The sequence below is a fragment of the Acomys minous genome (assembly GCF_964271855.1).
Source record: "Acomys minous genome assembly, chromosome: 8".
Classification (NCBI taxonomy): Eukaryota; Metazoa; Chordata; class Mammalia; order Rodentia; family Muridae; genus Acomys; species Acomys minous.
The window spans coordinates 74626784-74640180 of NC_140489.1; the positions used below are offsets into that span (position 1 = coordinate 74626784).

General features: G+C 37.9%; 1 protein-coding gene across 5 annotated transcripts in view; it reads right to left on the bottom strand.

The window, feature by feature from the left end:
- DGKB (diacylglycerol kinase beta) overlaps positions 1-13397 on the bottom strand; it is a 693335-nt gene that overhangs the window by 30993 nt on the left and 648945 nt on the right. For all 5 annotated transcript variants that reach the window (XM_084791209.1, XM_084791212.1, XM_084791211.1 and 2 more), the window contains 2 exons: positions 3477-3597; positions 2210-2270 (listed from right to left, as the gene is read on the bottom strand). In XM_084791209.1, the coding sequence (XP_084647335.1) occupies positions 2210-2270; positions 3477-3597 (182 nt within the window). The remainder of the gene's footprint in view (positions 1-2209; positions 2271-3476; positions 3598-13397) is intronic.

Below are 13397 nucleotides of genomic sequence, written 5' to 3' on the forward strand. Positions count from 1 at the left end.
CTTCGGTTACTATTCTGTTATATATTAGCTATGTAGAATAAGATAAAATGTTTAAGCTATCTGTACTTCAGTGAACTGATTCATAAATGTAATGTGTGTGTGTGTGTGTGTGTGTGTGTGTGTGTGTGTGTGTGTGTGTGAGAGAGAGAGAGAGAGAGAGAGAGAGAGAGAGAGAGAGAGAGAGAGAGAGAGAATTGCATGTGTCACTACAGATTAAGTATTTAGATATCTGCACATGTGAAGACCTTAGGGTATAAAGTGTCTGCATTGCCATTACTGCTTCTCTGCTCAAGATCCCTGCAAGCATCTGAGAGAATGCAGACTGCCCAAGGAAGCAATTCAGTTCCACTCTTCATGTTTTATTTTTACTTATTCTGTTGAGACCATGGCTGAACTACAATCCATCACTGCCATTGCTATAAGTTTACCACAATTTCTACCATAACTATCATAACCATAATTCCTGTTTCTCTGGTATTGAGTATCACCACATAATATCCATAATATCACCAGAATTATTATAATTTCTTTTGCCATAGTACTGGATTTCCTAATAACACTACCACCCTTAGCAGCATATTTACCACCACAATTAGTAAACTGGCTAGTTTTATGTCAACTTGACACAATCTAGAGTCATCAGAGAGGAGGTAGCCTCCATTGAGACAATGTCTCCATAAAATCAGAGCATATGCAAGCCTGTAGGCTTGTTCTTAGTGATTGATGTAGGAGGGCCCACCCTATTGCTAGCTGGAGGTCCTGAGTCTATAAGAAAGCAGGCTGAGCAAGCCATAATGAGAACACCAGTAAGCAGTACCACTCTATGGATTCTGCATCAGCTCCTGCCTCCAGGTTCCTACTTCATTTGAATTTCTGTTTTGGATTCCCTCAATGGTTGTGATTCAGGATATATAAGCCAAGTAAATGCTCCCCTCCCTCAAGTTTCTTTTGGTCTTGGTGCTTCATCACAATAGTAGTAACCCCAAGTAAGATAACTGATAGCTGTAACAATGACAGACTTTAATGTCCATGAGACTATACATATAGATTTAGTAATGCCATTCATAGTTTAAAGAATACCAATGTGCAGTAATCTAGTAAGTGAAAGAAAAAAAGAAGAATATTTTTAATTTACAGTAAGAAAGAGAAGAAAACATTTGAAAATCACCCATCTAAGCATCTGCACCCGATGGTGATGGGAAACTGGATATCTACATATACAAGTATAAAACTAGATCCCTGCCTCTCACCTCATACAGAATCAATTCTAAATTAATCCAAGACTTTAATATAAAATCCAAAACTCTGAACCCAATGAAGGAAAAAGTAGGTCAAACACTTAAAGATATAGGTTTTGCAAAGTATTCTGCAGATAGGACTCTCATTATTCAGAAAATAATGCCAACAATTAACCAACGGCAATTCATGAAATTAAAGAGCTTCTGAACATTGAGGAAATTAACTAAGGAAAGGAAGAGATAGCCTAGAAAACTTTCGTTAGTTGTATAAATTACAGTTATTATCATGTGGAATACACAAAGAACTAAAAAAAGTAAACAACAGCAACAACAACTCAAGCAATCCAATCAATATACATGTTAATGAGAAATGAACAACTTTTTCAAAAGATGAAAAATTAAGTTAGTAAACTTAAGAAAAAGAAAGTCCAAACAATGTTCTTCAAATAAATGTAAATAAAAACACCAAAATACTATCTTGACTTCATTAGAATGGCAGCCAACAAGAAAAAAAAATATTTAATTTTATTATTAAGAATGTAGTAGACTCAAGGAACTTAGAAATGTCCCAGAAACAAAGAAGATTTCACTATCAGCAACTTTTTTCTTCATATGTGCTAAATGTCCCATAACCAATTTTTATTAGGTAGTTTGAAATTAAACATAAGATAATTAAGATAAGTTTTCTCAGTATTTTTCTTTGTCTCAGAGTTTACAGTTGGTCTTTTGTATCTGAAGTTAGCCTCAAACATATATTCAAAAGCTAAGTCATTGACAAGAGTGGCCAGTGCATCCAGACTAAATACAGTAACTTCTCTACATAAGTAAGAAGAAGAAAAAGAATTCCTTCATAGTTCCTAAAGAAGACAAGACAAAAAAATTAGATACTGTGGCAACCTAGCCATATAAATACATGATCTCTGGAAACCTAAAGCAATACTGGGCATGATTATCTTCTAATTGGTACTCACTGTGCATGGGGTCTGCATCCATGGCTCTCCATCGATCTGCATTGGCAGCGACTTGCTTGTCCTGGAAAAAAATTCATTTTAACTATAATGCTAAAATATTTAATATAACAGATTATCTGTAAAACACAAGATGGTAAGTCCAAGGAAGGCAAATATGATCACTGCTGACCTCTTCTGAAAGGGGGATTTCATTAACTATTAATGAGCACTCTGAAAGGTTCTTTGGTCACAAGAATGTTAAAAGCTTCCTGATAAATGTGGTGACATAAAGAATAATTCTGCAAGCCAAAAGAAAATACCAGGATTTGTGTTCAAATACACTATAAGAATACCTAAAACCAAAGAGACTCCTTGCAGACACACATATTATTACCATCACTGCCGCTGCCACCACGACCACCACTGCCCCTACCATCACATGCATTGCAAACCTTACAAAAATATATTAAGTATCTAAGACTGTCTAGGATTAACACATTTATAAAATATTATTTATTGGGTCTGGACTACAATTTGTGGCTTCATTTTTTTTTATCAAAATGCATTCTGTGATTTTCTACAGACAAAATATCGTAGAAGATGCAGTCTTTGGAAAGTTTATAATTTAGGTATACTTTAGTACATGAGAAAAAGTAACTTTAATAGTACATTAGTAGTTTATTCTTTTAACAAATTGTTGAGCAATTACTTTGGAGCTTCAGTAACTTGATCCTGAATGAACAATCACTCTATGGGAGTGAACACAGGGATATATTAAATCTGCATGTTAGCTTGGGAGGTAGTAGAAGCTTCAATAAGGGAACCCTTGGAAGAAGTTGACCAGAAGAAGTTTGTCCTTGAGAGTATCTTGTCCCTGGCCTTTCCTCTCTGTTGTCCAACTGCCAAGATCCAGCCACCTACTCTGCCACACCTTTGCCACGTAATGGGTTCATACAGAGTAATTCTGAGCAAAGGAAATGCTCCCTCCTGTAAGATGTTTTCACCTCATTTGTTTTGGTGACAGTTATAAAAATATAACCAAAAACCTCATTGTAGTAAAGAAGAGATTGCATTCTATAGGACCTGATAAGTAGTGCTTATCTTAGTACTTAGAGTACTGGGCTGTAAATTATGTTAATTTCCATCATTTTGAAACACATACATTTTAACATTTGATCAGTTGAAACAAAATTGAGATAGATATAAATATCATATATATCACATTCCTTTTTTCAGTTTGGGATTAAGCTATGTCAAAGTACACTGCCAATTACTGTGAAAGACCTACCTGATAACCACGGAGGAGCACTGAGCCAGCCGCCGGCCAGCGCTCTTCAGCCCTGTGTATATTTGGCCCATTTCCATCGCTCCTTCCAAGCCAACAACCTCTAGGAGCTGGTCACTCAGATCTGAAAGAAAACAGACACCTTCTCAGTCAGAGTGACTGTGCACGTGTCCATAGTAATGACACTCTACTGTAGGGAAATAACAAAAGCCATCTACAAAATGTCTGCCTTGAAAATCTCAAGTAATGAAAAAGTGCAGTACTTCAATAAGTCTTACTTTAACTAATCCCCAAGGCTCTATGGAAACCTATTTGCTGTCAGCTTATTCTATATCAAGTGTGAAGAAAAAAATTCAGAGCCAAATAACACCAAAAGAAACACAGCAGTAGTTTCTAACATCAACATACATACATACATGGAGGAGCTATACAGCTATACAGCCCACATCACACATTTGGCAGCAAACACACATTTCATCACTATAAATAAAGCACACAGATCTGCTGTCAGATGTGATTTTTGTTAAATTACTCAAACAAGAGACACTGGAGATGATGGAACTGAAGCTTCTTACTTCTCAGATTGTCAAGACCGAGTCTTGCTTAATCAAGTGGCTTGGACAAGGGTAACTGTGCAGAAAAGTTCGGGAGGTGAAGGACTATATACTCTACCAAAATGACAGTTGAGAACAGATGAGATGATTATCATATGACAATCTTATTATTAATAACAGAGACTCCAGGAAGGGCTGGTACTACTTGGTGCCACCTGTTAAGTGTCTATTAAGCACATGTCACAGGACAAACATCACTGATCTCCCTCCTAAACCAATTTAAAGAAGCTGAAAATTAGAGGATCATTTTTTACATATTCACATGTAATAAGGCATGATAAACACAAAGTTGAGCCCACTCACTTTGAAGCATAATTAGTGTATACTAGCTATATGCACAGGACATACTTTAAAATGTATAGGCATTTCTTGCCTTTTACAGCTGTACTTCTTAAGCTACCATCTCTGTTCAAAGGTTTGTACTCATTCAGAAAGTACCGTCCAACCTGGTGAGTCTCAGAAACATGCCCCCACACTTGGAGAGTAGACTTATTCATTTATAGATCACAGAGTGCTGAGATACTGATACGATACAGAAACCACGGTGACCACACATGCCTCTTTCTTTCATGATGCTTTTCCTTCCTTCCTCCTTTCTTCCTTTTTCCCCTTTTTGAAGGTGGGGTGTCAATGTGTAGACCCTGGAAATTTGTATTCAGGCCAGGCTGGCCTCCAACACAAATATCCTCCCACTTTGCTGGGATTAAAGACACATCCCACCACACCCAGTGTGTTATTCTTTTGTAATGTTCTTGGTGCTTTTTTTCTAGTTGTAAATAAATAATTTGATTCTGTTTTAGTAGGAAAAGGAAGTCTGGAGGAGGCAGCACACAGTGGGAAGCCACAGAAATTACACAAGATAAATGTGTGGCAGCTCTGCAAAGTCAACATTGAACTTAGGGAGAAGTAAATGTGTTTGTGTGGGATCCACCTTGTACAGGGATTTTTCACTCATTACTAAGGAGTGTGTAATAGCTCACAGTTTTGAGTTGTTAAAGGTCTGTGTTCAGTGGGATTCAACTCTAGTGAACAGCATTTTGAAACCCCCAATTTCATTAGGCTCATAATCATTAGGAAATGTAACAGAGCACTTAAAAATAGAATATGTGGTCAAACCAATATATTTTAAGCTGAAGTAAAAAAAAAAGAATATTATTTTAAAAACTTTGTATGGTAGTTGTAGCAGAAAGTAGTCCCAAATAAAAACATCTAACCAACTACAAAACTGGCATTTCCAAGCTATGGCTTGGGTTTGAAACCTTAGAGCATCCATCTTGCTGCTTTCACCCTATTTAGACTTGTTTCTCAGAAGCTTATTCTCTGTTTTTAGCTTAAATTTCTGTTGCCAGAACAGATGGTCAAGGAATAGAAACATATTCTTTCAGCTGTAGCCGGCACTCAACTGTGCTGGCTCTGTAGTCTGGGTGTTAGTGCTCACATTTCTTAGGTATATGTCAACCAGAAATTGGCCTCATCACAGGTGCTGAGGGCCCAGATGTGTGCAAAGTAGAGGTTAGAAAGTGCATCCCATGGAAGGAATGCACGTTTGGGGTTGCAATTTTGTACTGCTCAGTTCCTCAGTAGGTGAGATTTTATGCATTTTTCTAATGATCTGAGACTGGGAACTATTCTACAAGTGAAGCAGTTTCTCACAACAGAGTTGATCTGCGAGGCCTAACTTTTCTATGAATCACAGGGATTTGTCTACGCCCACACCATATTGCTACTGTCTACCACCCTCCTGCTGATTTTTTAGCTTTAATTCATCTTCATCTCCATGAAAAAATACACCAAAAATCAATTATACTGTTAGTGATCAGTAAAGAAGATATAACTAATGAATTTAGAGGACTTAAAATTTCAAACTTTCATGCCCTTGCATGAAAACAGTTCTCTGGGAATGACAGAATATTGAGGAATACAAAGATAAATAAGTACCATATTCTCTTAAATTAGGAGGCAAGCAAAGGAAAAGCAAAAACAAAACACAAGCAGCTCTACATTTGAGCTGTGAAATTGGCTACTATAATATGTTGGTGTTTTCACGTAAACTCTGATGCACATGTCTGCCTCCAAGCCTTGAGATCATGATCTTGATCTTGACTGACTTTGGACAAATAATCTCCATCTACATATTTTCAAATTTGTACCTGTTTGTAGTATCTTTGAAAACATCCAAGACTTCTTCACCTTACATCTGACCAGACTTTAAGTCTGGCTGTCCTAGTAAAGCACTGGCTGATAGCATTCCTTTAATGAACTAATATGATCCCTGGCAAGTCCTTGCACATTTTAGAAGAGTCGTAACAAACGGTAGCTCATGAGTAAAATTCCACTGCATTGTCTCTTTTCACATGAGTCATGAGTTAAGACTAACTTTTAAATATATTTAACAAGTGGGAAAATTTTAACAATAATAATATTCCATGACACAAGAACTAATTGAAATTTCAGATTTTACTGCTGGTAAGATAATTTTCATACTTAAGTTCTGTGGCTATCTAGCACTCCAAAGACAGGGTAGGTTCTATTTCAGCGACCATATAGACCCCTCAAAATGCTTACCTTTATAAGAATGTTTGTCTACCTCTATTTAAGAGAAATATTAACTCTTTCAGATCACAGAGGTGTCTGTTTCAGTTTTCTGCTATAGATATAAAGTGACATCAGTCACCTGGAAGACATAACATCTGGGCACATATCACATGTCAATGTCTGTATCCATGTGGTGCTCAGTTGTTTCAAACCATGGTGTCTCATGACATTCATCTGCTGTGAGGTTAGCCATGATCCATTGGTTAAATATAGATTTATCATAAAACAGTAACACATCCAATTCATACCAAAGAAATTAGGACAGCTTGGCATGTTCCTTTGTGCTCAGTTATTAAATTCTTGTTCACTTTTTTGAGTGTCAAAAAAATCCAGCTTACATATAGGAAGGCAAAATTATGACCAGACCTAGAGAGCTAGGTGAGCCACTCCTCCCAGAAGTCATCTGTTGAGCATCAAGTAATCCTAATGGCTGGTAAGATGGCTCAGAGAGTAGAGGCACTTGTCAACTTTTTCCAAGCTTGATAACGTTGAGTTGGAAACTGAATCCACATGATAGTCAGAAAAACTGACTAATGCAAATTGTTCTCTCACCTTCACATATAAAATGTGACAGATGGACACACACACACACACACACACACACACACACACACACACGCTGAATAAACAAATGAAAAATGTCATGACATAGGATGTGTGTAACTTTCTTGAGGAAGATCCTGCTTGTTTTTTCTTAAACTTTGCTATGAATAATACTTACAAAGTAGGAAAGAGTTGGCTGCTTAACATTAACCATATAAAATTCAGCATATTTCATAAGAATAGCAAAGGGAAATTAGATTCTATTTGTTTGTTTGTTTCTGTGCTGTAGGGAACAGATTACAGGGCTGATCACTATGTATGAATGCTGTGTCTCCAGTTATAGTCACAGCCCTGCCTTTGTTTGACTTTTGAAATCGTTTATGAAATAGAAAAGGTACAGTTAATGCTGTACTGTTTTATTGCACAGGAAACCAGGGGTATGAGAATGAAATCTGAATGTTAGAGGCACAGAAAGGTCAGTGTGCACAGGAGCAATGGAGCTAATAAGTGGGTAATATTTATTCATAGTCTCTTCATCTTGACAGTCAGGCCCTGATAATATGTCTCATTATGTAATTGTTTCAGACTGCCATATGTGAGAGAACAGAAGAGGGTGCACTGCAAACACAGGCTGAGTGTGGGTTGTAGCATTTCATAGAATGATGTGTCCTGAAAGAAGAGGAGGGAAATATGGAGCCAAACAGGAATATCTTTCTTGTGCATGTCATCCAGGATCATGCTGCTCCACTGTGGGTGTTATGGGGTTAACGTGAAGGTGTATTTTATCATAACAGTAAGTTCCTAATTACAGCACCACTTATCTCATCCATATTTGACCTTTGACCATCAAGGATGTTTTCCCTTCTGCACATATGTAGATTATATGCTTTCCAGTGAGGTTTACTTTACCTAGCAACAGCTTGAAACATTCTCAAGAACCCAGAGTAATCTATTCTTATTAATTTATTTATTTTTTATGCTGGAGATTAAACTGATGACCAATGGTCTTAATGCATGTTAGGCCAAGCACACATTCTAAGTCAGGTACAATCCAAGTTCCTTAGCAAATGTTCAAAAGTCCAAGATACAGGAAATGCATCCACCAATGAGAACACTTCAATATTCTATCTCAGTAGTTACATCCACCGTCCATTGACTTTTAGCTCATGTGGTTTGATCTTTTTCCTGCCAGCCACTTTTTGGAAGCTGCACATTTTAAAAAGGGGCTGGTGTTAGAGTGATTTTAAGCCATAACTTATTTACATGACATCTGTATTTCACTGTTTATAAACACAGTGGAAAGTGCTGAATATCTTGATGACCATACCATATTAGAGAGGAATTTTAATGTAGCAAATGGCTGCTTTTGCAAGAGACCTTCCAAGGTCTATGTGATCTGGCTGGAATGAGGGCATATCCTGTATTACAATGTGATCTGTCTGGAATATAGACACACTTAGTATAAGCATTTAATCATAAACAGTGTAGGTAAGGGTAGTTTGTAGGAGGAAGTAAACATATTTTGAAAGTGATGCTTAATTGAGAGGTAGACAAAGTGAGGAATTGGAGAAACATTTGCCAGAATAGGATACGCCCAACTCTCACAGAGAGAAAAGAGAGGTGATTTAAGAGAGATAAGCACAGAAAAAGAGGGAGAGGGGACAGTTTTACTAGGACAGTTTCACAGACATAGGTTGAAGAGAGAGCAAGCTACACACAGGTGATGACAAAATAAGCTAGAGAATGAGAAGGAGCCAGTAGATTAGAACAGATTGCTAGAGTTAGTTTGAGGCCAAGCAGAGCAATTCAGTCGGAGACTGAGAGAAAATCCAGTTTGAATAAGTCAGCTTGGAGAGAAGATTTGAGCCAGAATAGCTGAGTTGAACCAGCCAGCCATAGTTCAGAAAAAGCTAAAAATGTTGAGCTTATTCAGCAGTAAATCTCAGAGGCTGAATACATTTTAGGCCTAGATTAGATTGTACAGAGGTTAGAAGCTTTCAAGACTAGGCCTAGTTTAGCAGACCGACAGAAAGCCTATGAGACAACAATTGCATCAGGTCAATAAAAGTTATATTTATAGTCCAGTAGTCTGGACTGGCATCTGTGGTCTCTTAGGGTTTTCAGTACCTCTGTCCAGGCCTTCCAGCTTTTATGGTCTCTGCAGAGAACTTGGGTATAATTCTGATAGGTTTGCCATTTTATGTTATTTGGCTTTTTTCCCTTGCTGCTTTTAATATTTTTTTAGTTCTGTACATTTTGTGTTTTGATTATTATGTGGTGGAAAGAGTTTATTTTCTGGTCTATTATATTTCGTGTTCTATAGGCCTCTTGTATGTTTATATGTATCTCCTTCTTTAAATTGGGGAAATTTTCATGCTGTCTTTGATTTCTTGGATGTTTTGTGTCAGAAATTTTTCAGATACAGTATTTTCTTTGATGGTTGTTTCAAGCTCTGTGATTGTATCGTCGCATCCAGAGATTCATTCCTCCATCTCTTGAATTCTGTTAGAGAAGCTTATCTCTGTATTGCTTGCTTTCTTCTCTAAGTTCTCTTGTTCCCATCTGTCTTCTATCTGTGTTTTTATCATTGTTTCCATTTTCACCTTCAGACCTTGAACTGTTTTATTGATTTTCTTCATTCAATTGTTCATTTTTTCCTGAATTTCTTCCAGTGCCTCTCTATAGGCCTCGTTAATGTCTTCAATCTGTTTGGCTGCATCTTTCTGAGTTTGTTTATGGATTTTATTCATTTCCTCCATTATCATCTTCATTACTAAGGATTTGAGGTCATTTCCTTGTGTTTCAATTGTGTTTGAGTTCTTATGGTTGATTTCTTTGGGATAGCTGGGATCTGGAGATGCCATATTGTTTTAGTTTTTGTCATTTGTGTTTTTATGCTGGCCTTTATTCATCTTGCTGTCTCTGATGTTGGGAGGTAGCTTCTGGTGCCCTTCATTGGTTATTAAGAGCAGTTTGTTGGTAAATGACTATAAGTTGAGGGCCCTTGTCTGTGTGGATCAGGCGATTCTTCCCTGGAACAGGCAGGTGACTTTGCTTCTCACCTTGGGCTCTCCACTGGGTCAGTAGAGGTAGGCGATGGTGCTCTGCAGCCCCAGGATCAGATTGAGGTAGTGTAAGTAGAGCAGGTTATGATTATCCTGTCTTTGTCTGGGCTTTGAATACCCTGCCCTCGGGCCTTGGGGCTTTGGATCCTAGGCTTGGATCACCTTAGATTGCCTGAACCCCTGCTGGCTTCTAGCAATTGTTTAGGTTTCTGCCTGATCCATCCTTCCTGTGGTGCTTATGTTCCATTCTCCAGGGAGAAATCAAATACTGCCTTCTGGTTGTTGTTAGTTTGCTAGATTTCTGCCCTATCCCCTTAAGCCAATTCAGCCTCTCCAGAGAGCATGAGAGGCCCTCCTGGCATGTGGGGACTGGCTAGGCTTGGTCAGTTTTGCCCAATTTTGCAGGAACAGTCTGCTAGGGCAGGTTGCTAGGTTTCTGCCTGGTGCAGTTCAGACTGAGCAGATGTAGTGGCTCAGTCCCATCTGGTTGTGCAAGAATTCCTACTGGGTTGCAAAGGCTGGTTAGTTTTATGCCCTATTTCCTCAGGCCCACCCAGTCTCTCCAGAAAGCATGGGAGGCCCTGCAGGGCTGTGGAGAATGGCTAGGCCAGGTCAGTTCTGCCCAAATGTGTAGGAATAGTCTGCTGGGGCAGGTCGCTAGGTTTCTGCAAGGTCTTGTTCAGACCGTGCAGCTGTAGCTGCATGGCCAGACTTGCCTGTGGTCTGCACCGTGCAGACCCCTCTCACCTAGAGTTCTCTAGGTCTTGCGGTCTGGTCTGTAGCTCCCTGTTGAGTACCTAGTCATCGCCCTATAGGTCAGATAGAGTTTGTGTTCGGTGTCGCCATCTTGGAAGTCCTCTGTAAACATGATTTTTCAGTGTGGCCTGCTTGGCTCCAATTTGTATGTACTTACCAACAGTAAGAAGTGATGAAAAAAAAATAATGAAAGCTACAAAATCCTACATCTTAAAGTCATTCTATTAAAAATACTAATCATTTTAGATACCATTACTACAATAAAAAACACACAAACTTCTGCTGAAGAAGGTACATGGGATGAAGCTCTGAAGAATTCCTGTATCAAAGCTAAGAAAATCCTTGTGAGATTATTTCTATCCAAAAAAGTTTTTTAATCTAAGAAAGAGAATATTCTGATAATCCTATTTCCTTATAAAATCTAAAAAGTATGCAAATGGTTGATGTATATATGCATATATACAGACACACACAGATACACACAGACACACACACACACACACAGTGTTATCACATGCCTGTCTTTAAAAGTGGCTTTTAAAAAATGTATTTGATTATCTTATTCAAAGCCATATGTTTTGTTGTTGTTTTTATTGTTGTTGTTGTTTATATAACAACTAGCCAGATCTGACTATTATTTTTTGGGTTTCCATTCTAAAATTCTGAAACTTTCTACAAAGACCTAAAAACGAACAGAAACTGCTGTATGGTGCATTGTCAACAATCTTCCCATGTGACTGGAGCATTAGAGAGCCTGCAAATCACTTGGTTATAGCTCACTTGAAAAGTGATCTTCACCACAGGACACTCAAGAAACTATTTCATTCACAAGACCCACAGAAACTAGCTTAAAGGTTTCCCACAGTTATTCATGGCTTCACCCTGTTATGTGTAGCATCAGGAAATGTAAGCACCTTGTGTGTGAGTAGGAGAGACTGGTGAATGGACCACTGCTGCTTCTGGGCTCTTGACTCAGCTTGCTCTCTCTGAGCTTTGTGGAGGGGCTAAAGGCTCTCACTTGTTTTCTGTGTGAATGAGCCATTAGTGTGTGGGAATGTTTTCACAGCACGTTGCCTCCTCTGCCCTCTTCTATAAACCAAGCTACTTCATGTGTCTCCTCATATTAGTGCCACTGCTGAACAAAGCCTGTGCTCATGAATGAAGGCTGATGTCAGCAGATTCTGAATAGCTTTTGGAGGGGCATCTGCACCCTAACACTGAGGCCAGTGAAGGAACACTGTCAGCAGGGACATCACCAACTCTTACTTTCCAAATACACCAAAAAATTTAAGAATCTCAATCTAGTGGGTATGCAGAGCTGGTGGCACTGAACATCCAGTTATCTGGGTTTTATAATATTTTCTAGAAGAATGATGAATATCAGTTATTTTCTTAATATGTAAAACATAAAGAGATAGTTCTGCTTTCTTTCATTGTAGTGTTAGAGAATTATATATAAACAAAATCTTAAAAGCATGGTACTCTTGAACTCATAAACTCAATGATGAGAATTCAAATAAAGACAAATTATAATGATGCAGAATAGTGATTTATAGAGCTGTTTTGATATTCAATCTATCCTGCTTACATATAAATGTTGTATATTCTAGTAAGAGATTGAAAGACTTGATTATAGTTGAGATTATTATGCATAAAAACTGTGCAGTTCAGAAGTAAATCTTTGTATCCTGGCAGTTTGTCCTTACAGAAAAGTATACATGGCTAAGCAGAATCAAATCCCAACTTATTTAGAACCTTTAAGTCCTTATAAAATGTAGGATTATATCCTGAAGTCTGGAACCTTGCCAAAGATCCCTTGAAAGCTTGCTGATTTTAAGGCACTGTGCACTAAAATATAATGTACAACAATGTGCATGTGAACATCCACATGTGTGTGTGTGAGTGTTATGTCTTTAATGAGTTTTGCTTTAATGAAAGACTGTGAATCTCTCCTCATGAACTCAGATGAGAAATGTTGTCTGCTTTCTTTAACACAGAATACCTATCCTAGAAGCATCACCTTGATATACAAAAATGAACAGTTCTTAAGTCATCAGTGCTTCTAAGAAAGAATTACTCTAGCTAGGGATGGTTCTGCTGAATTTGTCTTATTTGTTTTAAACCTTACAGCAGATTTCTGACAGATGGACCATCCTATTTAATGGGCCGGCTATTAACAAGTAAGTATAGTCACGTGGACACCTGATTCCTTCTATTTTGTAGCTAACTCCACCTCCACTTTCCTATGTTGTAAGGAAACTTTATTTTATGCCCTTATGTCTACAGAAAATGAATTGTACTACTGTCATGGATTACTAAATTGAATTAATGTTGACACAAGTAGTTTTATT